General features: G+C 31.1%; 1 protein-coding gene across 1 annotated transcript; it reads left to right on the top strand.

The window, feature by feature from the left end:
• Positions 1–994: 994 nt before the first annotated feature.
• On the top strand, positions 995–24,687 carry LOC134240478 (MAM and LDL-receptor class A domain-containing protein 1-like). Its single transcript, XM_062722562.1, has 10 exons — positions 995–1,178; positions 1,555–1,696; positions 2,862–3,010; positions 16,945–17,090; positions 17,471–17,727; positions 20,149–20,230; positions 20,331–20,408; positions 21,039–21,176; positions 21,469–21,725; positions 24,521–24,687. Exons 1-10 carry the CDS (start codon positions 1,018–1,020, stop codon positions 24,611–24,613), a joined length of 1,503 nt encoding a protein of 500 aa, XP_062578546.1. The 5' UTR covers positions 995–1,017; the 3' UTR covers positions 24,614–24,687.
• Positions 24,688–25,676: the final 989 nt, after the last annotated feature.

The following is a 25,676-nucleotide window of genomic DNA, read 5'->3' as shown; positions in this document are numbered from 1 at the left end:
GTAACTTAATTTTGATTTCAGGTTATTTTGATTAATGAATGTAGGGAACAGGTTGCAATAGAGAAAGTCGGAAACCACCTAAAGAGTTATCTATTTAAAACTTGTGTTGAGCTGTAGATTTTTATTCAAGGTTATGCGAAAATTGAGAATAAAACATGCACCATAAAGAAAGCAAAAGTTCTTACAATTATCTTTAAAATTTACCGATATTTGATGTAATTTTCAGAAAATGAAAGTTAAGAATAAAATTAATTTTTATGCCCACGTAATTGAAGATTCGAGAGGTAACGAGTTTATTGCTCTTTCCATCTCTCTGTCTACCTGTTTATCTGTTTGTTTGTCCGCAAAAACTTAAACCTTGCCCGTAACTTTTGAGTGGGTTGACTAACGTTTTCAATTTAACAGGTGTATGTCATGTGACAAAACCTTTCTTAAGGTACCACCAGTTTTTACCTCGTGGCCTTGACCTTGGAGTTAACCCCACTTTAACCAAATATTTTTAACTCTTTTATCTTCCTCATAACTTTTGAACAATTGATATTTAGGGTACTCATATTTCACATGATTATTTATTGTGACCTTTCAATAAGATTTTTTATTTTTAGACCTTGACCTTAGAGTTTGTACCACTTTTGAAATACTTCAACCTTGGCCATACTTTATGAATACCCGGTACTTGCTACTAGCCTAAGAACTTTTCGTATTTCACAGGTATATTCCTTACACATGTATGACAAGAAATTCCATTGGATTCCAACCGTTTTGACCTTTTGACCTTGACGTAAATATCAGAAACTTTAACCCTCGCTATCAGTTGCCATACAGAAGCATCGATGCTTAACAAACACATTTGGTTTTTCATTGTATTTTAAGTACATTCGCAATGTTTATCGTATTCGATATTTTAAAGAATAATCACTGTTATAATATGACTGTATGTACAGATATAAGTATAAACAGAATTCAAGTCTTATCTCTACAATAACCTCTGTGTTGATAGTCGATTCGCAATTTAATATGAAGACAGTTTATTTACAATTGACCTTCATCGTTTTGGTCATTTCTGTATTTGGTCATAAAAACAGAATCGGGTCAAATACTAAGAAAGAAGGCGAAAACTTAAATATTACAGGCGTGCAGTTCATGATAGCAGTAAATGCAACTTATCAAGGAGAACAGTGAGTGTTGGTTTTGTGTATTACTATCTCTTACCAAGCATGCCATAACAAAATCCATCATACTTAATTTACTGTTATAAAATAATAAAATGTGCTCTGGTCGTTAAGTGTGATGACATCTGTTATTCGTGTGATGATAGTCTTGAGTAAATGTAGCGAGAGTTATTCTAATTACAAATGGCCAAGAAAGGAAACATAAGACATTAAGTAGAGAATAAAGCGACATGATCTTCCTCATTATTTTTAAATTTACATCAACCTTGAATGTCTGTTTATTTTTATGCGGAAACCACATTAAAAAGGGTTCATGTTCCTGTCTGGTTAGATGGGTTTATAGAGTAGGGCTTTCCTCGTTCGCTTTTTTTTCTATTTTCAGTGGTTGTATTGCTTCTGTTCAAACTCCCTGGCTGCAACCAGGAAAGAAATGGAATGAGACAAAGCCGATAAAAGTAGAGAGTTGTGACAAGGGAAAAATGATTTACCAAATTATTCCTGCAACTGACGGAAAAAGCAAAGTTGTAAGTTATTGCAGAGTTGAATTTATCAAATCACTTTTAAATAATAACGGATATTTCTCGACTTGATCCAAAATAGTTTATTGAAAGTGGAAAGCAGAGGAAAGTAGAAAACATGACCCAATGATCACAAAAGTAACTGTGTCAATGGTCTCGTTTAAATAGACCTGTTATGAACAGTTACCGTCACGAGCAGAATGAAATATGTCCCATGTAATTTACAGAATGCTCTAATAAGTTAATTTTAATTATTTATGAGATCCAATTCTAAGAAAACATAAACTACATGTACGTGTAGCACATTAACCTTTCATTATGATACTGGTTTAGTACAAATACATTTGTATTAATTAATGTTAATTTTTTTATTAGTGGGGTGAACAAATAGAACAGGCAAAAATATATCAAATTGTTTGGTGTTTACTGTCATCTCGAGAATTTTTCACTCTTATGGAGACACCACAACTTACCCATGGAGGGCTGCAAATGTATACCTTTCAGTACTAGGCACTTGAGGCCATTGAGCAGAGAGGGATATTTTTCGTGCGAACACCCACTGCAACACGGGACCTTGCTTCAACCAGTCTTATCCGTAGCACCGGTCTCTGCGTCACAGAGTGGAATTATTATTATTCCCTCGCAAACGCAGTGTTGGTGACATAGTTGCCCAGTCGTGTGTGTTTGTTGATTATGTCCTGTACGAAACGAAAAAGAATCTGATTTAATATGCATCGGGATCGATATCTTGATTTATAAACATGCTCTTTGCGAGGGGATACTCCACCTTACAGTGATCTTGTTGCATTTAAAACATATTTCTATTTCAAATTTGATCTTTTAGATAAAAAATTCATATCATTTTTTTTATATAATCAAAAGATTCATTGTCAGGTCATTTTAGGTCATGGATTTTCAAAATAAAATATCGCCATCATTTATACAGTGAAACCTGTCTAATCTGACTTGTACTGGGAGATGAATTTTACGTCGGAATAGACAGGGTGTCGGACTAGATAGTGTTCAAAAACATGGGTAATAGTAAAATGGGAATGAAATTTCACGTCGGAATTCACAGAGTGACGGATTAAACAGGTTTCGGATTAGACAGTTTTCACTGTATATATTTTAGCAATTGCGTACTACAAGAATTATCATTCATTATTTACAGAGCATCAACGTGACTTTTTTCTCCTCTGATGTCTTGGATGCTGAGCCACCAATGTGCCAGATCCCATTTAATGGAACCTTTCTCCTTCCTGGTCCAGATGGTTATGATGACGAGCTCATGCCCAATTGTTTTGTCCAAGATTCTCGAGAAGGGGACCATCTGACATACTTCTGGTTTAAAATGTTTGATTGGAAAATGGAATAAATTAATAAAACAGTTACATGTTTTGACTCGATACTTAAATATTATGGTCCTTGCTAAGTTGGGTTGATCACGTTATGTATCACAATTTTTTTCTGAGAAAATACATGTTTAAAATTTCTCCTATTCTAAAATGATATTAAATGAAAAGATTCCATTATCTTATTAATTAAATGCAAATGTAATTTTCATAGCTAATTGGCATCAATTATTTTGTTGTACTATTACAAAAATTTCGTGTCGAAACTAAAACTGTTAATTGAATACAACCTTTAACTTCTGATACAATACCACAGGTTTATGACATCGAATTTCATTCATGTATCATGACATAATTATCCTAATAACTGTATGTAGCAGTTCATAATATCTTTTAAATGAAAATGTACTGGTTGATCTTGCAAAAGGATTTCAGTTTTGTTCATCAATGATTAATATGCATCTTGGTTTCATCTTTATTAGCGGGTACCAGAAGAAGTACAGAAATGTTGTTAGACAAAATCAAGGAAATGAATTTGATAAAAGGATATATCTTTTAATTTCTCGGGTCAACGTAACATTCTTAACAGTCAAAGATTAAGATGATAAATCATGATAAATCTGCAAATAACCTTTTCGAAACAAGACGTACAAGTTCGTTGGTTTCTTGGAAATATTTTTGCATATTTTTAACTCTTTTTATAAACTTTGAAAATATGTATATATGAGTATATATTTATCATAACTAAATATTTATAGATTCTTTGGCAGTTTATGCCAAATTATCAATTCATTTCTTCTTGATCAATTGCAATGCTTTAGCTCTGTAAAGTACTAGTAAATCACATGAAATAACTGATATATTTGATACATAAGAATGTTAGAGAATATTGAGGGGTCTAATTTAAGGCTGCTAATGCAACTTTTAAAGAAATGATCAATTTTTAAAAGACCTTACATTCAATTTTCAGGACACGTTATTAGTAACATTAATGTGCAATAAATGTAAAATAATTTTATAACTATTGAACTAAAAGTGCTAGTTCACGATAACTACGGTACTGCTCTCTTGCAGGGTAAATTGAAATAGTTTGGTGGAAACAACTGCGATTGTTTAATATACGTCATTTATAATCCTCTACTGAACAAGTCCAAGGGTATGTGTCCGATGCATCGTTAATTAGCCCTACCCATACGAAAATGTGTAGTTGACCGTCAACTAGTCGTCAACTAGCCGTCAACTAGTCGTCAACTGATAATGCAAAAACAGTTGACCACTCGGAGTTTAATGCTTTTCTGAAAAGCGATCAACTGATTTGCATAAAACGGCCAGTTGACCATTAGTTGAATGCTAATACTTTGAAATTTCATGCAAAACAAGAGTTGACCACTAGTTGACCACTAGTTGAACACTCCGACTTGTTAGAAAATTTCTCCCACGCTACATTTATGTTGGGTTCAAAATTACATTATCATAGATCGAGTTTGTTACACCATAATTACCAAGATTTGAATCAGTACATGTGTGTTTTCTGTGGAAGGTGGGAATTTTGATTTGAACATTATTGTCTTCGTGATGATTCAGCGTGTGAAATATATCTCATGTACTAGCTATTGTAAGTATATATAAAATGTAAAGATTTGTTTTACTAAGCTTGTTATTTTTAAACAGATAATAGGAATACAAAACACTGTAGCCAGTATAGGTCCCTTTTTTTGTTCTCTTTTAAATATTGACAGAATTCTGAAAACTTGTCATGCATCAAGTGTTTTGTTGTGTTGGTAAAAATATACCATTGCTTTAGATTAATTCTATATATATAACCTTTTCTGCACAAAAAATGAAGAAGGCATGTAACAACTTATGAGAGTGTGCCAGCTCAATTCATTTATAATGCATTTAGATTTACAAGTACATTTATGTCAATTAAGAAACTCCATTGTTTTGACTTTTCATTTTTTCAAGAACACTGCTTGTCTTAGATTTCAAATCTCCCTCCATTTTTTTCAAATATTTAATAAAATGCAACCTACGTGCACTGACTAATGGAGTATTCAACTAGCGGTCAACTGCAAAGGAAATAGTGGAGTATTCAACTAGCGGTCAACTGCAAAGGAAATAGAGGAGTAATCAATTAGCGGTCAACTGTAAAGGAAATAGTGGAGTATTGAACTAGCTGTCAACTGTAAAAGAAATATAGGAGTATTCAACTAGCGGTCAACTGCAAAGAAAATAGAGGAGCATTCAACAGTGGTCTACTCTATGCAAATGAGTTGACTGCTCCCTCATTTGCATGGCAAAAATTCAACTAATGGTCAATTGACGGTCAGTTGACCGTCAACTAGTAGTCAACTGAATACTCCGATTGAATTCTAATAGTATTTTTTCATATGGGTAATTTTTTGTCCTTCAAAAGAACAGTACCACAATTATTTTGATAGGTATAATTAGAATGATATAAAAAATGAATTGTAGTTAAAAGATATAGAAATCATGAACTATATTAATTTTGGCAGTCTAGAGGTTAACCATTTAATAAGTTAGTAAATTGACAAAGAGTTTAAATAAAGCTACATGTATGTAGATTAAGCCTAAAAGCATGAAAAAAAAAGATTAGGTTTCATAAATTTATGTTCAGTGTATTCATATTATTTAATTTAAACACACGTACACAAAGGAAGGTCTTTTCATTTCCTTCTGCGTTTTCATTATTTAATATATCCATAATTTATATTTATGTCTATTTTTTCTTGCTCACATGCAGTGATTCACATTTATACAAATATAATTTTAAGGGCACCAATCGGTCATTTTTAAAAATTAACATAAGAGCACCTGATTCGCCAAGTCGTATAATGGCAGATAATGTTTCTTTTTGGTCAAAAACGATTTTAAAATTCACTTTTTAAATAAACTAAAACCACCACTCAAATATTATCCAATAGTATTTTTTTCAATTTTGAAACAGGGATTTTCAGGAAAAGGTTTAAAAGTTGCTTTCATAAATTAAACAATTGCATTTCAAATTAAATTCATTATTCATATGTGAAAATTAAAGTTAGATACGTTTTAAAAATAATATTTCAGAGGAGAAGATAAGCACTCTTTCAATATGTACACTTTTTAAAATAATGAATCAAAAGACAATTTCTTTTGACATTAAACATGGATTTCAATTCATGGTCCTGAGCTTCAAAAGTGTATGTTTTAACCTACTGGGCCTTCTTTAAAATTATGTTTGTTTACGAGGGTTGATCCAAAAGTTCGTGGAATTTCTTTCTAAAATTTTATCGTGATTTGATGAAAGCCAAAAACAGGCATATTTATAATATAGAGTCATAATGCAACAATAATTTCCAATTATCAATAAGGTTACACGACTTTCGCAAAATGGATTGTTGTGAAACATGGATTTCACGTCACGTTATAGAAGCCATGGTCCTGCCCTTTTCTCAAATTTTTTCTCTAGAAAAGCCTGGGTATCCTCTCGCACCATCAAAAGTGTATGCCAATTTCAACCTTCTTTAAAATTTGTCTAAGTGGATAAACACTTAAAACAGAGCCAAAAAGCGCCCCCTTTATGAACGTCCATGGACGTTCTATTTTCTTAGATTTCTTATGCCAGTGGAAAACCAGCAACTAAATGCATTTTAACTCAGCCTATATCAATAATATACACGTTTCAGATATAGTGATCCCGGAATTTTCAACAAAACGTGTGACTTGACCGAAATTTGAAAAAAAAAAGATGAACAATTAATCACCAACATATTTGTTAACAAAGGTTTATAAAAGATCAAACAATAGTAATAATGATATAATTTTCGTTTTATATGCAACTTCATTTAAGAATTATGATGATAAAAACAGCGTGGCAACTGCCATAGAGTTACTGGAATTAAAATTGTTTTTTTTAAAAAAACAAGTTTTTATATTCTTATGTGTAATTTTCATGCAATTTCACTTAAAAACTTATAAGATATGAAGAAATTCCAGTTTTGGATAGGCACTCAGGGTAAAATTATTGGGAGAGGAAGGTGGGAAAAAAATTCAACAAAACAATTTTATAGAAAAAATAGCGTAATGTAAAAAAAAATGTTTTAGGCAGTCGTTTGGGAGAGGGCAACCAAACATTTTTTTTATGATGTCCTTGGATACAAAACGAGGAACCTGTTTTCATATTTTCTAAAAATACATACATGTTCAACAATTAAAGGGAATCAATATTTATGTATGTCTGCCTCTCATCCATGAAAATAAGATCATCAGAGAGTTGAATGTCCTTTGTTTTCCATGTAAAAATATTGCAAAACATGCGGCCGAAAATAAATGACAGAAAAAAACACACATATAAAAATAGAATCCCCTGTAAAAGACAGTGATAAATACAAGTGCAAAGTACATGGAAATGTAAAAGCAGCTTTTAACATAACGTGACAAGAAAAAAAAACAAAGATAATGCAAAGTTTACATATTTCTAAAATACTGAAGTCTAGTAACCTACAATTCTTTGGGAAAAAACTGTACATCATCAAAAACAAACATGCATGGCCATCTTTAAAATAATAATTGCTTGCATTTTCCTGACTCAGTAAAAAATTATAGGGTTGGTAGGTAGGTGGGAAAATAATTTTTTCCAGAAACTTTCAACAAATTTGTTGACGGAATTACAGGAATAAAAAGAAAAAATATCTTACCTTGAATACAATATAAAGTTTTGAGTCGGCTTATTTTTAATCAGTCGGTCGGGAGATTTTTAAGATAGTCGAATACTGTAATTATTTAAACAATAAAATGCTTTCTTTGTTTGTTATTACTGGAATGAACGGAAGCAGCTGTTGCAGAAAAAATAGATAACCCGCGTAAGCGGGTTATGTAAATTTTTTCTGCAATAGCTGCGACCGGGGCAACCAAACAATTTTTTACGTTTCATTGATGGAACTGCCACTGATCAAGAAATACTGTAATTATATTACAATTAATGACAGTAAGAAATAATTCTATAAATACTTCTATTCGACCTGCTTTAAACAAGTTATCTGACATTTTTATATTCAATTTATAAAACAGAATAAAGAAAACTGATCAACTTTCCAATCAACCTTCCCCTACCCAAAAATACTATACAATATATCCCATTAGCATGAAAAAGCGCTTACTAAGATTTTCATGGAAAAAAAACAGTCAACATTCGACACCACTTTTTTTTTTCTTTGTAAATTTATGGGATCAGATATTGATATGTATTGTGAGATTACCTTATGGGTCGATCCCCTATCATGTATTATATATTTTCCCTATTTTTCGTCATTTCGAATAAATGACATACATGTATTTAATCTCTACAGTGCTGTTCATTTTATTCATTATAACTTGGGAAAAACAAAGCTGCAATGAGATTGTGCAGCATGAGAAAAGGTAGATATAAGTTTGCAAAATGTTGATTTCAATAAATATGTTCATGCTACTGCAAAATAATAGCTAAATCAAAAAGAAAAAGAATGTATTAAATAATCTTGAAATTATATCAGAAACTTGAAGCAAATTCTTTAAAGAACTCCTTACTATAACTATCACTCTGTAAATTACCATCCTGAAATATTAATTTACTTGGTAATTTCCGTGTTATTATTCAAAAATCAGAAATATGTCCTTGGAGTGTCCTAGTACTAAAATGATCCCATTTTCACATCTGGAGAAAAAAATGTTATTCGCATATGAAATATATTTTAAAAATAATTGAAATATGTTTCGACTGTTATGTTTCAAGTAAAATTCCTCATGTAATAAGACGTCAAACTTTCTCAAAGGAAATGCCTATCAAAACCATTGAATCGAAATTTGCAAATAGCGTTAGGCATAACATTAAAAATTTCCCCTGGGTCAAGGACTTTACGCGCTTAACGTTAAGATAGTGTAGTTGAAAATTCTTATCTTAATCTAGTGAAGTAAGACACAAACGGGAGGCTATTTGAACAAAATAAATGTAGCAAGCAATATTAAGGATAACCAGAAGTCTCTGATGAGACTGTAGCTTTACTGGTCTATAGTTTGTACGTATAACAAAGGAAAAATAGCACTTGGATTTGAAACTTTGCAACAGGCAGTAATAAAAAGAATAATGTATCTTAGTGTAGTCTACTTGTGTGCCAAGTTATATTGAAAGCAGACCAAAATTGTAGGAAGAGTAGCATTTTAAAGGAATTTTACAGAATTTTCCATTTTTAGTAACCTACATGTAACCATGGCAACACCGTTCATCGCAATCAAAAACCGATACACAAAATTATGTATCTTAGTGTACTCTACTTATGTGCAAAGTAATATTGAAATCAGATCAAATCTATAGGAGTAGTAGAATTTTGAAAAGTTGTTTAAAGACAGCTAGACGGACAGCTAGACAGACAGACAGACATACAAACACCTTACTATTGCATATTAAGCTCTTCTGGGCTCTGACCAGTACAGCTAAAATGTACTTTTGACAAAAAGAAAAGTGTGTTGTGACAGGTCCATATGTGACTCTTAATTCTTCCAAGGTATCTGATTTTTTTCATCAATGGTTTAAAAGGTCCTTGCTTGCTCTACACATAATTTGTTGACTCATCAAAATAAAGTCATTCAATGAACTATTATAAAAAAGCAAGTATCCCTGGTACTGTTTAGAATATACCCCAATCGCTGAGAATTTCTATTACAAAAGAAAATATTTCGACTATCGGGGGATATCCTTAACAAACCCTTAACATCTTAATTATTTCTTAAAATATTTCATTGAAATACTTTCGGAATTTAAATATTACGCTAAATATTTAATATCATTTGACCCATGTCGTTGTTTCTTTCCAATATGCATTAAATTCATCACTTTAATAGTTGAGAAGAAGTTATCAAACGAGATGAAAAACAGTAGCATCTTTTTTTTCTTTTATTTTAAAAAATAATTCATAAAATTGATTCAAAGGATCCATTCAGATGAGATTTAAAAATTATTAAGAACTCCAAAAATATAAGTAAGAAATTTATCTAGTTTTATTTTTTCTCTTTCTAGTTCAAGGTAGGGCTTCTTCTTAAAATTAATTTATTTGATTGATTGACAAATTATATGCATTTCAAATAAAATAGCGACAGTTGAAGGAAATAATAATCGTCTTAAAATGATTTTAATTACTTGTTATTTTCAGAAGGATGAGTTGGCAATTTTCAGTGTAAAGCACAAGTCCAATTCCAATGCTTGAATAACACTTAATGTTTTTTTTTTTTGTTTGTATGTTGTTTAACGTCCCCCTCGAGAATTTATTACTAATATATGGAGACGTCAATACCTGCCGGTGGAGACCTGCAAACTTTGTCCTAAATTCGACAGTCAGGACCATTGAGCAGTGATGGATCTTTTTCGTGTCAACACCTGCTGCGACATATGGACCTCCGTTTAAATACAGTCTCGGTCTCCACGTCCTACAGTGGGAATCGAACCTGTGACGTAAGGATCAGCTCCTTACTCTGCAACTCTAGAGGAGACATCTAACCACTGCGCCACACGGGCGACTCACTTTATTAATGGAAAATCTTATATGGCACCAAATTTTGCACCAGATGCGCATTTAGACAAATTATGTCTCGCCAGTGTTGTTAATGACATGACGTTAGAAATCCAAAATATCTAATAACAAAAACCTTGAAGGGCGAAAAAGGGTAAAAGACTGGAGCCAAATAAACAAAAGGATCAAAGCTGAGATGCAAAGATTTCCATTAAGTAAAAAAAAAAAATAGCCTAAAGTTAATATGTTTATGCAACATTTTATCGTAATATGTTTCATGGAGGGTTGTTCGAAAAGGCGGGGCAATGCTGGGCTAAAAGTTAAAATTAATTCATAAAAATTAATCAAAACCTTACATGGATTGATAGCATGAACATAATTTATGCAAAATTCCCAGACGATGTCATCATAAGATAAATCCCAGAAAATATGTCTATTTAAGAGTGTTTTGTACATATTATCAATAATAATTTTAACGTAACTTAATTTCGCATTAGATTTATTCTCGCATTAAAACGAATGGGAAGCGTAAAACCTTTTTTTTACTGTTATCTCTTTTTAACATTCTATGTGGGCAAATGATTTTGTCCATACTAAAACTTGGGGTTTTTTTGCTAAGAGGTCCCGTGTCGCAGTAGATGCAAGCACGAAAAAGATCCCTCACTGCTCTATAGCTCCGATTGCCGAATATAGGACAAAATTTGTGGCTCTCCACAGGGAAGTAGTTGTGTCTCCATATGAGTGAACAATTTATCGGGAGGTACGATAAACAACAAACAATTAATCATCTTTGCTAAAAAATAATCTGGTTAAAACAAATTTCATTCCTAAGGTATCTTTCAAGATCAGTTAGAGTAACAAGGACGTATTTGCTATGCTTTATTTATACAGAATTAATAACACGAAATATATCATGTTTTGTCTCAAGACAAATTTCTTTATGCAAATTGTGTCAGACGAATAAATCAAAAATCTTTGATTTATATTTACTTAAAATAATTTTTGGAGTTCATTATATTAACAGTTATACATGCAAAAACTTCGCTAGTGCTTAGAATACATTCTAATTCTGTATACAGGGTTATTTTCACCCTCTTACATTTTTGAAATTCGCCCAGAAAGATTTTTGTTGAATATATCATAATATTTACTTTGAGTGTTCGCCCCGTCTTAAATTCGCCCACTTCCGACGAGGGCGAAATGGGCGAAAATAAAACGGGGGCGAAAATTTCCCTGTATAGTAGGTTTTTTTTATAACTTACTCGAAGGTCATTGTAACAATGAAAAATTCGACGGATACCTGTGTACCTACATGTATTGTAATCTTGCACTTGGACAGACCAAAGGGGTTATGAACGTCTAGTCGCACAATATCTTGATTTTAAAAGTCAGTCTTTAATTTATGTGTTCATATTCTGACAAAAGACAACACTCATGTTAATTTCCTTAATATACATGTAGGCTGGTTGAATAGATTTCGTTTAGCAGATTTTTACCGTTTACCTGGTCAAGATGAGCACATGGGTGGGTGTAACCGGACAAAACTAGGTGATTACTACTCCATGTCTAATGTTTTTAGAGCTCCGTGTTTGGTCTACTCTAGATCTGTATTGGATCACTGGGGCCCGTTTTACAAAAGAACTTACGACTAAGACCAAAAACTTCAGATGATTGTAAAATTTTGAAAAATTAATAATTCTCTTTGAAATTGTTTGTGTAAAAATGTCTTACCACATTCCTTTTAAAACGTTTAAAATAATTTTTGATAAAATGTTAATTAAAAAGTTATATGAAGAATTAATTTTGGTCTTAAGTCGTAAGTCCTTTTGTAAAATGGGCCCCTGGGTCCGCCGTCATAAAACTTTGAGAATTCTCAAAAAAAATTCTCAACTCAACTCTTGAGAGTTACTCAGCTGAGAATTTGAGAATTAAAGAGTTTAAGGTATTTTTTATTTTTCTCAACTTTTTTATGACGGCCGCTGAGTCTGAGAATTTAGAATTTGAGAAAATTCTCAGACTTGAGAGCATTCTCAGACTTAAGTATGTTTTATAATGATGGACCCTGACCTTTTGAGCATATAATATATGGTCGTTATCTTTACATTTTATTTGATTATTTCCAGGTTTGAAAGATGAAGATTATGAACATTGATTGATCTCTAAAAAAAAGTCTAATAACAAAACAAATCTGTAAACAGAGCATAAAACACGGGCCCCTGGAAATTCCAGAGCTGGGATCAGGTGCCTGGGAGGAGTAAACATCACCTGTTGACCAACCCAAGCCACCTTGAAACCTTAAAACCTCAACTTATTTGTCATAAGCTGTCCTCTGTCTATAAAATTACCGTAATTATAGCATAATTACGATTATCTGTTTAGGTAAAATAGGTTGTCATAATATGCAGGTAATAGCAGAATACCTTATAGAGAAAGAAAGTTAATTGAAAAGTTGAAATCATCTCGTTTATACGGAAGTCGATGTTTTGACTTACTTCTTATGACTTTTAAAATTGATAATACTTGTAATTTTAAAGTTGTTTTCACACGTTTACTTAACCCAAGAAAGTGGCATGAGAGATGGAGGCTACATTTACGTGTAGTTTCAGAAAAAAGGAAGGTAATAACTTGTCTTTGAACTTATTGCTAACGACAAGGTAAAATAGTATTAATGTTCATGGATTTAATCATTATGCAAACTGAAAGTTACAATTAGAAATTAAGGAATAACCATGAAGTAACAAGAACTACCAAATAAGAATGAACACATAATTAAGTTTCAAGTTATGAACAGATAAGATTTTAGTAGTCTTGTCCTTACTGAATATTAAAAAAACAATTAATCAATAAATACCACAGTTAAAATAGGACTAAAATTAAAAATAAATGTAAGCCAAGCTATGCGTTTTCTATAGCTACGTTACACTTAGTTTTAACTAGCAACAAAAAAATCATAACAAATAAGTCACAACAAATAAGTCATAACAAGAACGTCAATAACCCCCCAGGTCTTCCGTTTGTCATTAAATTTACTTTTTAATTGGCCGTTATCGAGTCAACATTTGAACGAAGTGTACAATGTAACTATTAATTATGGATTAAAAAAAGTCAACATCTCTGAATGTCGAGTTGAAAGCAACAGAAAGTGTTTTCATCTCATGTAGAAGTCCTTTAAAGAGGCAACATAATATATACAGCAAACGTAATTATATCTGTAAAAAAAAAAAGATATGTATACAAATATCAAAATCATCAAAGAAACAAAAAATAAGAAAATACAAACTGTATGTTAAACAAAAATACGTATTTTTGAAAAAAAATCAAAACATTTTAATTCACAAAATCATTTTCATTTTCACATTTTGCACTGGGTGTAAATAACAAAGAATATGACCTCAGATAAACAAGTCAAAGTTTTGCAAAGATATAGTGGGACAACAAGCAAAGTCATAATCTGTGTGAGGAAGGGCAGTCAATAGTTAGCATTTCGGTTATCGCAGAATAACCAGACAGAAGTCGTAATATATTCCAAAACCTGAACTGATTTTTCTTACAACATCAAAACAATAAAATACAATTTGTTCTAACTTATAACATCATAACATCAGTCTATGACTCAGGTCTTGTTACTTAACGTTGGATGTTTTACATGGTGAGATTTAGGACCATCAATTATTCTTAAATAATAGTTCTAGCCTCACAGCGAAGGACAATTGATACAAACACACATTTACGAATTAATATATTTTTTCTAATGTATTTGGAAATATAATATTAAGAGCACATTTCACTTTAAATTGAAGGCTAACAAAAAAACAAAGTCCATGACTGATCAATTGATTTTATGTGTTCTTTTACATCCCATTCGAAAAATTTTCTCTAATAAAGAGATGTCAATAAAGTTGTCAAGGGCTTCAAATTTTTATGTTCCATGATCCTGGGCCTGGGACCAGGTGTCTACTTTTAATTTCAAGAGTGAAATATACATAAGATGCCTATTTTTAAAAGTTTGACCTTTGTTCAGCTGAAAGACAGCTTTAATAAATTTTGTATCGTACCTTATGTAACAATTACGAAATTGACACGATTTAAAAGTTAAATAACAGTTTAAAGACTTTTTTTTTATAATCAGCATTATGTAATGTGTTTGCCTTTTCATAACGATAATTTTATAATCCTCTTCCTTTTGACATAAATGGATACATGGACCTTGAACTAACGCGCGTAACGAGTTCTTTTTTCGAAGGAGACAAATTTTCAAATTGTTAAGAAAATAAATCAAAAATGATGCTTTTCTTGCTTATATAAATCTATTGTATTTATTATATCAAAATGAATAAATGCACACATTGCTAAATACAAGAGTTAATAAGGGAAAAAAAATGAATTTTTATTTTTTCCATAAACTACATGTACGCAACTATTAGTATACTTTTAAACGCTTTAAGATATAATTTTTGGCTATATCTACTTAAAAAAAAGTCATTATTGCAACCATTAAATTTACGCTGCCTTTAAATCCTTGTACATTAAGTTATTAGTGAGTACACGCCTCGTTTCTCGCTTGATCGTGGAAGTTGAAAATTAATTGTGAAATTCAAAAATATCTGGAACAGACTATAGTTCAATCTTGTGATTTATTTATATATATAAATATTACATTTATTTTACAAACCTTGCATATAAACATGATACCAATATAGTCTTTTTGTTCAAGGATGAAAGATCATAAGAATGATTATTAATCATAACAAGATTGATAATTTAATAAGGGCTGGGGGGATCAAACCTTAGTAAAATTGTTTGTTTAAAGTCCATTAATTTCGATAATTTTTCACTTTTATTTAGATGACAACATTTTTCGGTGGAAGAATGCAAATTTTAGACATATACTGGTTTACTCGGCACATATGACCTTCAAATAAGACCATATAAAACGAAGTCCCGTGTCCCCTAACAGTGCTGACACGAAAAATATCCGTCGGTTCAAAGGCCTTAAGTACTGAGTTCATGTACAGGTCGAAATTTGAAGCCCTCTCTTCCGGCAAGTGGTGGCCCCTCAGTATAAGTGATTTTTTTTCAAGGGGACGTTAAAAACAAACAAAGAAAAAAAATATATCAACTTGTGTTCTATTAGTTTTAGTTTGAATTAAAACTAAACGCGTTTACGGTTTAAATTTTATTTTAAAGTCATAGAAAATGTGGGATTTAATTAATAGATGTACTAATTTATTTCATGCATTAATGATTATTCATTGAAAAAATGAATAAAAAAAGAATATTCTTTTCAAATTTTTTAATTAAGCTATACATTTCATTTTTAGGAAATAGCCTTGATAGAAGTAAAAATTTTTATATCATTGCCTTAAACAAAAAATGACCTTGGACAAAATGTAAATGGTATGTCTATTTATGTTTATCTTGTGGTTTTACACATAATCGTTTCAATTGACTAAATGTATAACGCATTTATTTCCCGCACACGTCGATTTTAATATTCATTCAATGTTTATTTCCTTATCAACTTACAAATGACCTTGTTGACCTTACTGTCGTCTGCTCAGGGGCAAACCATCTATCAGTCTAAGATCTTTGTAGTCTACAAATTTAGCACACGTGATGTACACTTTTGTACTAATTTTCAGTTATGTTTTTGGTGAGTACATTTTCATTATGTTTTAGGGGAAGAATGCAACAAGTTTTCAGCTATACAGCATATACTCTAGCAGTTTCGAAAAAAGAAATTTGAGAAATTCAATGAACTGTCTTGTAAATGTACATATTAACAATTGGGGATTTCTCTAGAAAATAAAAAAATAATAATTGTATATGCACTGCATAAAAATTGTGATATATCTTTTGCGTATTTGATATCTTTCCCTGTATATTAAGCTTTTATTTTATCAACATATACATATACTTTAGGAATAGGATGTTAAGATATACTTTTCTAAATTTGTTTGCAATTCTATACACTGTTTCATGATTGTTTTTGCTTTATGAGACCTTAAACAGAAGTATTGATTTCCAACACTGTGAATTTTAAATTGACTTATTTTGTACGAAGTTTTCAAAGTTTGATGCATTTCATTTTTTAAAGTATTTCGATCAGTGATCTTTTCAAGATTATTGCAGTAAATATTTTCTCATCCAGATCTTGTTTATTCCGAAATCTTGTTTAACACAATGAAGTTTTTAAATCTTAAATTTACGCTCCTTTCAGTTGTTTAAGATGTTGTCGGGAAATTTCCAAAACCCGCCGGTCAGTTTCTTTTGAATAAGTGTCTGGATGTGGAAAGTTTAAAACTGTATTTTTAAAGAAATTGTAAGTGTTTGGAGTTTAAATGTACTTAATATGAAATGTAGGTGTATTGGGGTTGTCGTGTAACTTTGACACTGGCCCCTGTGAGTGGTTTCCTGTAAAAGGCAATTTAGTTCAGTGGAAAATTGGCACAGGAAGTACCCTGGATCCATCATCAGGTCCAGACGGCGACCATTCGTCAACAGGAAGTAAGCTGTATTTGTTCTGATACTATTTTACCTTGCCCTCAAATTATTTAAAAATGATTATTCCCATAAAAAAATTATCAATAAAATATGAACTGATCGAAAGCTTTTTTGATGAATGAATATTTTATTAAATTGAAAATGATTCTACCTATTTGATATTTTCTTCTTTGCAAAACATGAGCACACACTATTATTTAGTTTGAAAGAGTAAAGGGCATTCTGTGTTTCCCAACCTATTTTATAAATTTGCTGTTTAGATTAAAATCCCCCAAATTATAAACGTAACCCCATTCACAAAGTTCAAATAAAGTTTTCTAACTCACAATGGAATTGAACAAAAACAACCCGAATCCATCTACATAATGTATTTAATTTTGTAGATGGCCAGTACCTTTATATAGATGGTCATGAGTTCTTCAACTCCTCTCTGGTAGCTGAAATAAGAAGTCCCGAATTCTACATTCTGGACAACGCTACCCTCTCTTTCTGGTACCATATGAATGGGGCGGGTGTTGGTGAACTGAGAGTTATATTTGTGGACCGATACGATAACAAAAAGGTTGTCTGGACCAAATCTCGTAGACAAGGACCAGGGTGGCACCAGGCTATTCTTGCCCTAGATGACCTCACTGCCTACGTAAGTCTTTTTTGTTTGAAATGTTCTTAAGACAATTTTTCTCAAAAAGAATAGGAGAGTCGTAAGAGTTATACTTTTGAACTTGAATACAGTTTGTTATTTCGATATTTAATAACAAACATAGAAATACTGAACAAGTTTAAAACAATTAATTATGCAATATGCATTATGCAACCATCTTTCTGGAAAAAAATCCTTTAGTTTTGCAAAATATCTTTACAATATTTATTTATTTTGTAAACCTGAAAAAGAAAATTTGTCATTCCACATTTGCAGAAAACTCAGGTAAAAGTTCATGGCCCTTGAAATAAAACATTGTGGTTAAATATATGACAATTTGCTAATTACACATTTGTGGTTTTACAGGATTATTTATGTTAAGATTAATTTATCTTCACATAAACTTCTATTGTTTTTTTTTATTGCGATCCTCTTTTCTCTAAATCTAAAATGAATACATTTTTATGGCTTCCTGGTAGATTTTGCCTTATTTTATCCCTATTAACAAATGGGGTAACATTTTAATTGAGGAAAGGTTATAATTCTATTTTCTGAAGTCTGTATGTCCATCTCTTTTTTCTGGGATGTTATGTAAAGATGACAATGGGTACTTTTCAACAAGTTATAATGATTCAAGTAATTAATCTTAGTCTATGATGATATATGACAGTATTTTCAAAAGGTGATTGTTTAGTAATAAATGTAATTTCTTTTTATCCTCTATTAAAAGATATTCTCCTTCCTTTCCCCTCCCACCCAAATTTAAGTTTTTTAAATGCATAATTAATTTCAATGAATGAAGATAATTTCAAAATCAAAATTCTGTATGATCGTATCCGTTTTAAAGTTAATAGGTGGACAAAATAAATTAAAGTTGAAAGGGTCACAACACCCACTTACAAGATATTCTCCTTCCTTTCCCCTCCCACCCAAATTTAAGTTTTTTAAATGCATAATTAATTTCAATGAATGAAGATCGAGTAGGATTATAGGAACAGTACTTAATTCCCTTATTACCCCTGTTTCAAGGCTGCATCAAAATCAAAATTCTGTATGAATCGTAACTCCGTTTTAAAGTTAATAGGTGGACAAAATAAATTAAAGTTGAAAGGGTCACAACACCCACTTTGTGAAATATATGTTGATAACGAACAGTATTTAAGCTTTAAAAAAACATTAAACAATATAAATTTTGGAGCAGAGCAAACAAGTACATCTTAATCATCAGATGTGCAATCAGGTGCCATGGAGGAGTGAGCATCCCGTATACTCATTGTCATGATCGGGAAATCACGGGAAAAAGTCGTTACCATTTCATTGTGTTGATAATGGAATAACAATTAGAAAATTTTCAAGAATAAACAGAGAAACATACGTATACTTAATAGCGTATGTAATATTATAGCGCCTTAAACTTTGTCTCATGTTTGAAGTTCGTATTTGTTTTTATGCATACACTGATACATGATTATAACTAAAAGCTCCTACTTGTCGTCAATACTTATATGCGCTAATCTATGACTGTCCTTATACATGTAAGTTAAAAAAAATATTTCTTAAATTTGAGTGGCACTTGTACATATACGATTTTATCTAAAGTGCTTTTTGTGATTAAAAATACTGCGCTAAGATAAATGACAAAATTTTTTAAAAAGATTTATAAAAGAGAATCCAAAATTGGTAGTTATAACATATTCACGTATAATAGTCATACCCTTGTTGGGATTTATATAATCAGTTTTAATTAATTCCATCACTTAGCTTGGAAAAACAAATAACTCTTACCACTACCATTTATTGGAATTTTTTTTTTCAAAAAGAAGCTTGAAAATGAAATTGTTTAGTGTAAGAAATTTTCATTTCAACACCCAATTATACCATTTATCCAAAACCTTATCAAGTCCTTAAAATGATCTAAACTTTTTATACCATTTATTCAAAACCATTTCAAGTCCTTATAATGATCCAAACTTGTAAAAAAAATGTTTATAGATTATGAATTTTTGTTCATAAAAAGGAGAAAATATCGACATCTGAAGAAAAATTAAACATCAAACTAGCATCTATCATATAGTTTCGAGCATTAGATGAAATCGGGAATAATATGATATACTGACTCCTAATCCCACCTCTTTGCCCTGCTCCTACATGTAATTTGTATCGGTTAATGGAATTTTGAGCTTGAATACTATTCGTTTTCTCCATTTATTTCATCCTGCAACATACTCTCTTAAAAGGTGGAATTTTTTTTATCATGAGATATATATGTATTTATTGATGATTTTATTTTATGATTTATAGACATTAAATTGCTAATTCCATATCATGAGAGGCTGAGAACTTAAAATTGGAGAAAAAATATATACACACTAAAAGTATTATTATGCATGTACTTTGAAAAGTCATTATGCCTTAATACAGGTTATATTTGAAGGATCAACAAGACTCCATTATTCTTCTGATATCGCCATTGATGACATTTCTGTTTCCAAGGAACCCTATGGTATAAATATTAACCATATAAAAGTTAATGATTTCGACAATTCATTGAATTCAATAGCTTTTGAAATAATGGAAAAGATTTTTTAAACTTTTTTTTTCAGAATTAACACACAGTCCATTATTTACAACCATAACTTCAACACAAATGACGTCAACTTCATTAATACCAATAATTCCACGTAAGTTTATGGAATTATATTAGACGTTTGTTTAACATTTTCAAAAAGTTATAAAATTCATTACTGCAGAATTAATTTCACATATTCAAATAATGAATATTTAAACATACCTCTAGGGTGTTGCGCATTTAAATTCGGAACATTTTAAAGAAATAAAGAAATACACATTTTCTTTTCTTTCAAAATATTCTTGTAGTGAATATTCACTTTTTAAATGTGAATAACTTGCCTACATATTTTAACTTCTCTGAAACAAATGCCACAGAATCGTATGCATAATAATTTCTTTGTTTTACTGATTACACTAGATTTTTTAATGAATATGTCATTTTAAGTGACTGCATACAATCATGTATATACACTTTTTTAAAACAAGTTCATTTTCTTTGTATTAGTGACTACACTTGCATGATTGTACCTCAGCTAGATTTTCTTAGTTCTTTGTTTTAATGATTACACTTGATTGTGCCTTCACGGAATTTTTTTAATGACTAAATTATTTTCTTTGTTTTAGAAATCATACTTGGTGGTAGATTGTCTTATGACAAAGTCATTTTCTGTGTTTTACCGATTAAAGTTGATTTTGCCTTCACTTGATTTTTTAATGACTAGGTCACTTCTTTGTTTTAGTGGTTACACTTGATTGTACCTTCAACAGAGGTATGTGTTCTTGGCTTCAGGATTCCAGGGACCAGTTGGATTGGCATAGGTGGTACGGAAGCTCTCCTGACTTTACTTCCGGTCCAAAGATTGATCATAAAAATACAAGTAAAGCAATACATAGTTATGTTTGTAGAGATTTTCAAAATAAAGCCATATTTTTAGAATAAAACATTATTCTTAGAACAAAAAAATAAATGTAGGGTGGCAAGATAAGAAAAAGTCAAATTATAGCCAGGTAATCTTTTAAATGTAATTTTTTGTAAAAATAAAGTATTTTTAGGATTGTAAGATTGAAAAAAAGACTTAGAAGGCAATTTTTAAAAGTATTAATCTTAGTTAAAGTAAATATAAAAAAGTTCTTAAAAACAATTTTAATTTTAAATAAAAATCATTTTAGCGGATTTCTACTTACTACTGAAAGGCCACGAGGCACGAAACAACACTTGGACAGCCCGTATGTATAGTCCTTATGTCAACATCGATAGCCCAAGGAACATGACTTTCTGGTATCATATGAATGGCGCCAACATTGGACATCTAAAACTATATCGCGAGTTTGCTGATGGAACTAAACAGCAACTTTTTATTAAGTCGGGGAGACAGAGTTCTGTTTGGGAGCAGGCGCATATAACGCTTCCTGTTGGTTTTTATAAGGTTCATTTTGTTTTCGATTAACCGCCCTTTCTCTATACAATGTACCGTATAAGCAGAATTTTTTATCGAGGACTTGGTTGTGGCATTATTAGCGAGCTCGAGAGTGCTGAGATTAAATATCGCTAAATATCAATCCCGTTTTGGTTGGAATAGCCTCTTAAGGAAGCATTTTAGAATCGCTAAAATTACTTCTCGCTAAATATAAAATACCGGTTTTAAAGGTCAAATAGCTTAAATAGCTTAATTTGTGTCTCGATAAAATTTCAACTTATATGGTATTATATATAAAAGAAGTTAGAACGCTCTTTGAATACAGTATACAGATTGATAAATTATGTATATCCATATCAGTTCTTCCTTCAAAAAGAGGAGCTCTTTTTCCTTATCTTTGTAAAATTGCTCAAAGAATGACTCTTCATAACATTGCGATCTGGCCCCTTTTTAAACACGGATTTTTGCCTTTTCAAATCAGAACATTGACATATTTTACTAGAATCTACAAGTATGGTATGAATACAAACACTTCAAAATCTTTTTTGATAGAGAGACTCTCAATATATACATAATATCAATGAAATAAAATTGCATACATCAGTGCCAAATCTCAACTTCGCCATTGCGGCTATATAAAGGTCACTGTATTATTTAAATAAGGAGGCGGAGCGTCAATCAAGCGTGCGAATAGTGTGAATATATTATCGAGTGTTCGACGTGTACTTAATATAGTTTTTAAGTGATATCTTATTAATTAACTAAACAATCTTAAAACCCCTCACCTTTTTTTCAGGCTTGGGACCGACAATATGTAATAATTTTGGTAGGTTTAGGTTTTATTTTTACTGCTTGGCTTTTAAACGAGCATATCAATGAAATAATTATTTTTGAAATTCGTTGAAATAAAATGTAAACACAATGATATGGTTTCTGTAAACATAATGTCTTGCAAAAGATGGTATTTTTAGGACTAGGTAAGTATTTTTAAGATTTTACAGTAACCTAGCTTATTTCTCAAGGGATAATTATTTTAATTCTAAAGCGATAATAATTTCATTAAAGTTTTTTATACGTAGAATTCATTATCAATAGCATATGATTTTGCAAAAAATCTGAGTGTTCCAACAAATATATACTATATGCGGTTGAATTTTGATAGAAAGTCAGGATAATATTGATCTTTAATCATGCGTTCATTGGACAAGTGAGAGGGGCATACACGTGCTTTTTCGTGCAATATAACATTATGTATAAGAAATACAATGTACCTGTGTGCAGCTTTCTTAGAAACAGCTTTCATTGACCTTTTACGGGATCTGCAAATAGCACAATATTTGTGTGACTTTGTGCCGATGTAAAATGTTTTAACATCAACATTGCCCCTAGAATAAAATACTGAAGCTCCCCCTATTCATATCGAGGGTGCATTTTGTGCGGATGTAGTCATCCTCCGTGACCTTTCCTCCCGTAATACGCGCTAATTCAGTCCTCCGTACTTCGTTTATTTTTTTCCTTGAGGGTTCTTCGATTAGATTTATTTATGCGCTTTTTACAAACAACACAGTTTACACTTTTAGGCATGGTGAATACTAGTAAGTGTTTTCCGATTATATCAGTGTATAATGACGGTTTTAACAGAAAAAAGGGACTATAACTTTAAATAACTTCCAGCAGTTTAAGTGAGAGTTTTCTTGAAACAGACGCACGTGTATAATATATAAACACAGTAAAAAGCGGAATCAACGATACCTAAAGAGAATTTTTAATTATGTTTAATAAATATATGCAGTGATTAAGTAACAGATGTATGCTATACCCCCCCCCCCCTTGAAGTAGATCGATAGATACTTACCGAAAGAAAAAAAAAACCGGAAATTGGCAAAAATAACGCTCAATAACAGGTAAATAAAACAATTCAACCTAGCATATAGATATATCAAGTATGCACTTTTCCAAAATACATGTTTCTTCAAATACAGTAGAAGGGTTGTCCAAGTATTTTTAGCCGATGAAATAAAATTTGACAATGGATAGCTCGCAGACACTCTAGACACGATGTCGAAATGGTGTGCTCAAAGCATGAAAGTGAATAGATTTAAATCACGTGTTCAATCCTTTGTTATTCATGAGGTCAAAGACGGGTTGAAATTTGTAAACAAGGTAGCTTTACTATAGAGACAAGTACCCGTGATTTTGAGGTTTTTGGGAAAATAACACATGAGCGCACGATTGTTTCAATTTCTCTCATGGATGTAAATGATAAGTATTACTTTTTACGTTGTCCATAAAAACGGCAAATTGAAACATAAATGCGCTCATATAAAAAAAGGGGCTTACAAAATGGGGGTGTGGCCTAAAGTCTATGAGAAATTGATGTTAACAACGTACCCCTGCTATATTAAACAGAAAAATACCTAATTACAGTTAATGAAAGCAAATTTTTAAATTGAAATTAATAAACTACAATGTTTAATGGAAAGATCGGGGCAAAATTATGTAGAAAATCTGAAAGTTATTTTTTTGTAAATATTTGGGGGGCCAAATGTGGACGTTTAAACGATTCATTCTTTCACAACAGATTGTAACCATTTGTAAAATTAATGTATAGCTACTTATATATATTGACTGAATTCTAAATGAAAATGGTTTATATAACATTTGTACCTTAACTGACTAAACTGGTTTTATTCATAATGAAAAAAATCACATACCTTTGATAAAAGTCAAGTTTTACAAAATGCTTTGAATGCTGAAAAATACTTGTAAACAATAGCATAAAATGCGGTAAATTCTCTTTGTAGTTGGTTTTTGAGGCCGATGCAGCTCATCACTACAGTAGCGACCTTGCAATAGATGACATCCGTTTACATGGTGGTTTACCAATAGTAGGATAGTATGCTTCATTTAAATAACTGGAAATTGTACTTAATTACATTATAACTTATCATGTACTTGCATGACACTTCGCCTCTTGCAATATACTATGGCTGCTGACCTTGGGACCATTGTACTTGACCTCTAACCTACTAATCAAAATAGTTTGTTGTGCCAATATACACAATTTTTATTTCTTGGTTAAAAAGTACATGATGTTGTTTTCAGAAACTCTATGTGTTACACAAACTTAAAGCAATATGAGCTATGATGTCTGAAATTTTGGCTGCAATATTGTAATTTCAATGACAGAAAAAGTTTAAAACTTCTGTTGTTTAAATTTTATTTGCACTGGAAGAACAATTTAAAGACTTTGATTGAAGCAAAATTACATTATTGTCGTCCTGTACAAATTGGTTTCTCATATAATACTATACATTCTATTGCACAGAAATAATTCTGATGAAAAAATTATTTAAATTTATTTTAGGCTCAAAATACATTAAATCAAAGCAAATCAAGAAAATAAATCTAATAAATGAAATCTTATGGTGTCACATTTAGTAATATCACTACAAACAATAACGAAATTGTTGGTGAAAAGCTTGGAATATCAAAACGCATTTACAACAAATTTTAATAATTATTATATACAAATTGTTATAATTAATAAGTTCCAGAAAACATTAACGTGTCTGTTATAAGTATTCCACACGGGCATTCAAGTATGAAATATTAAAAAATCGATTCTGCCCAGACACATGACAAAAACACGGATAACCAAAAAAGGGAGCTAATTGGAGTGTGAAAAGAAAGGAACACATAAATACCATCTGCAGGTTATTTTGAAAAATAACCACAGTAGGGAAAGTTGACGAAAGAGAATCTCGAGTCATTTTTATTGTTACAGTTGTATATAGCTAATTTAGTATTTTACCTCACCGTCAATATTGATAATATACTGAGTTGTTAACTGAAATTAAAACATAAAAAACAAAATTCTAGTTGAAGGCTATGCTACAGCAAGACTCTTCTTCTTCTAACGTAGTTGTTTTGAATACATTCTTTTTTATAAGAATCTCA

The sequence above is a fragment of the Saccostrea cucullata genome, unplaced genomic scaffold (genome assembly GCF_032062105.1).
Source record: "Saccostrea cucullata isolate Sc308-1 unplaced genomic scaffold, CSIRO_AGI_Scuc_v1 ctg530, whole genome shotgun sequence".
NCBI lineage: Eukaryota > Metazoa > Mollusca > Bivalvia > Ostreida > Ostreidae > Saccostrea > Saccostrea cuccullata.
This window is presented reverse-complemented; position numbering and strand designations above follow the sequence as displayed.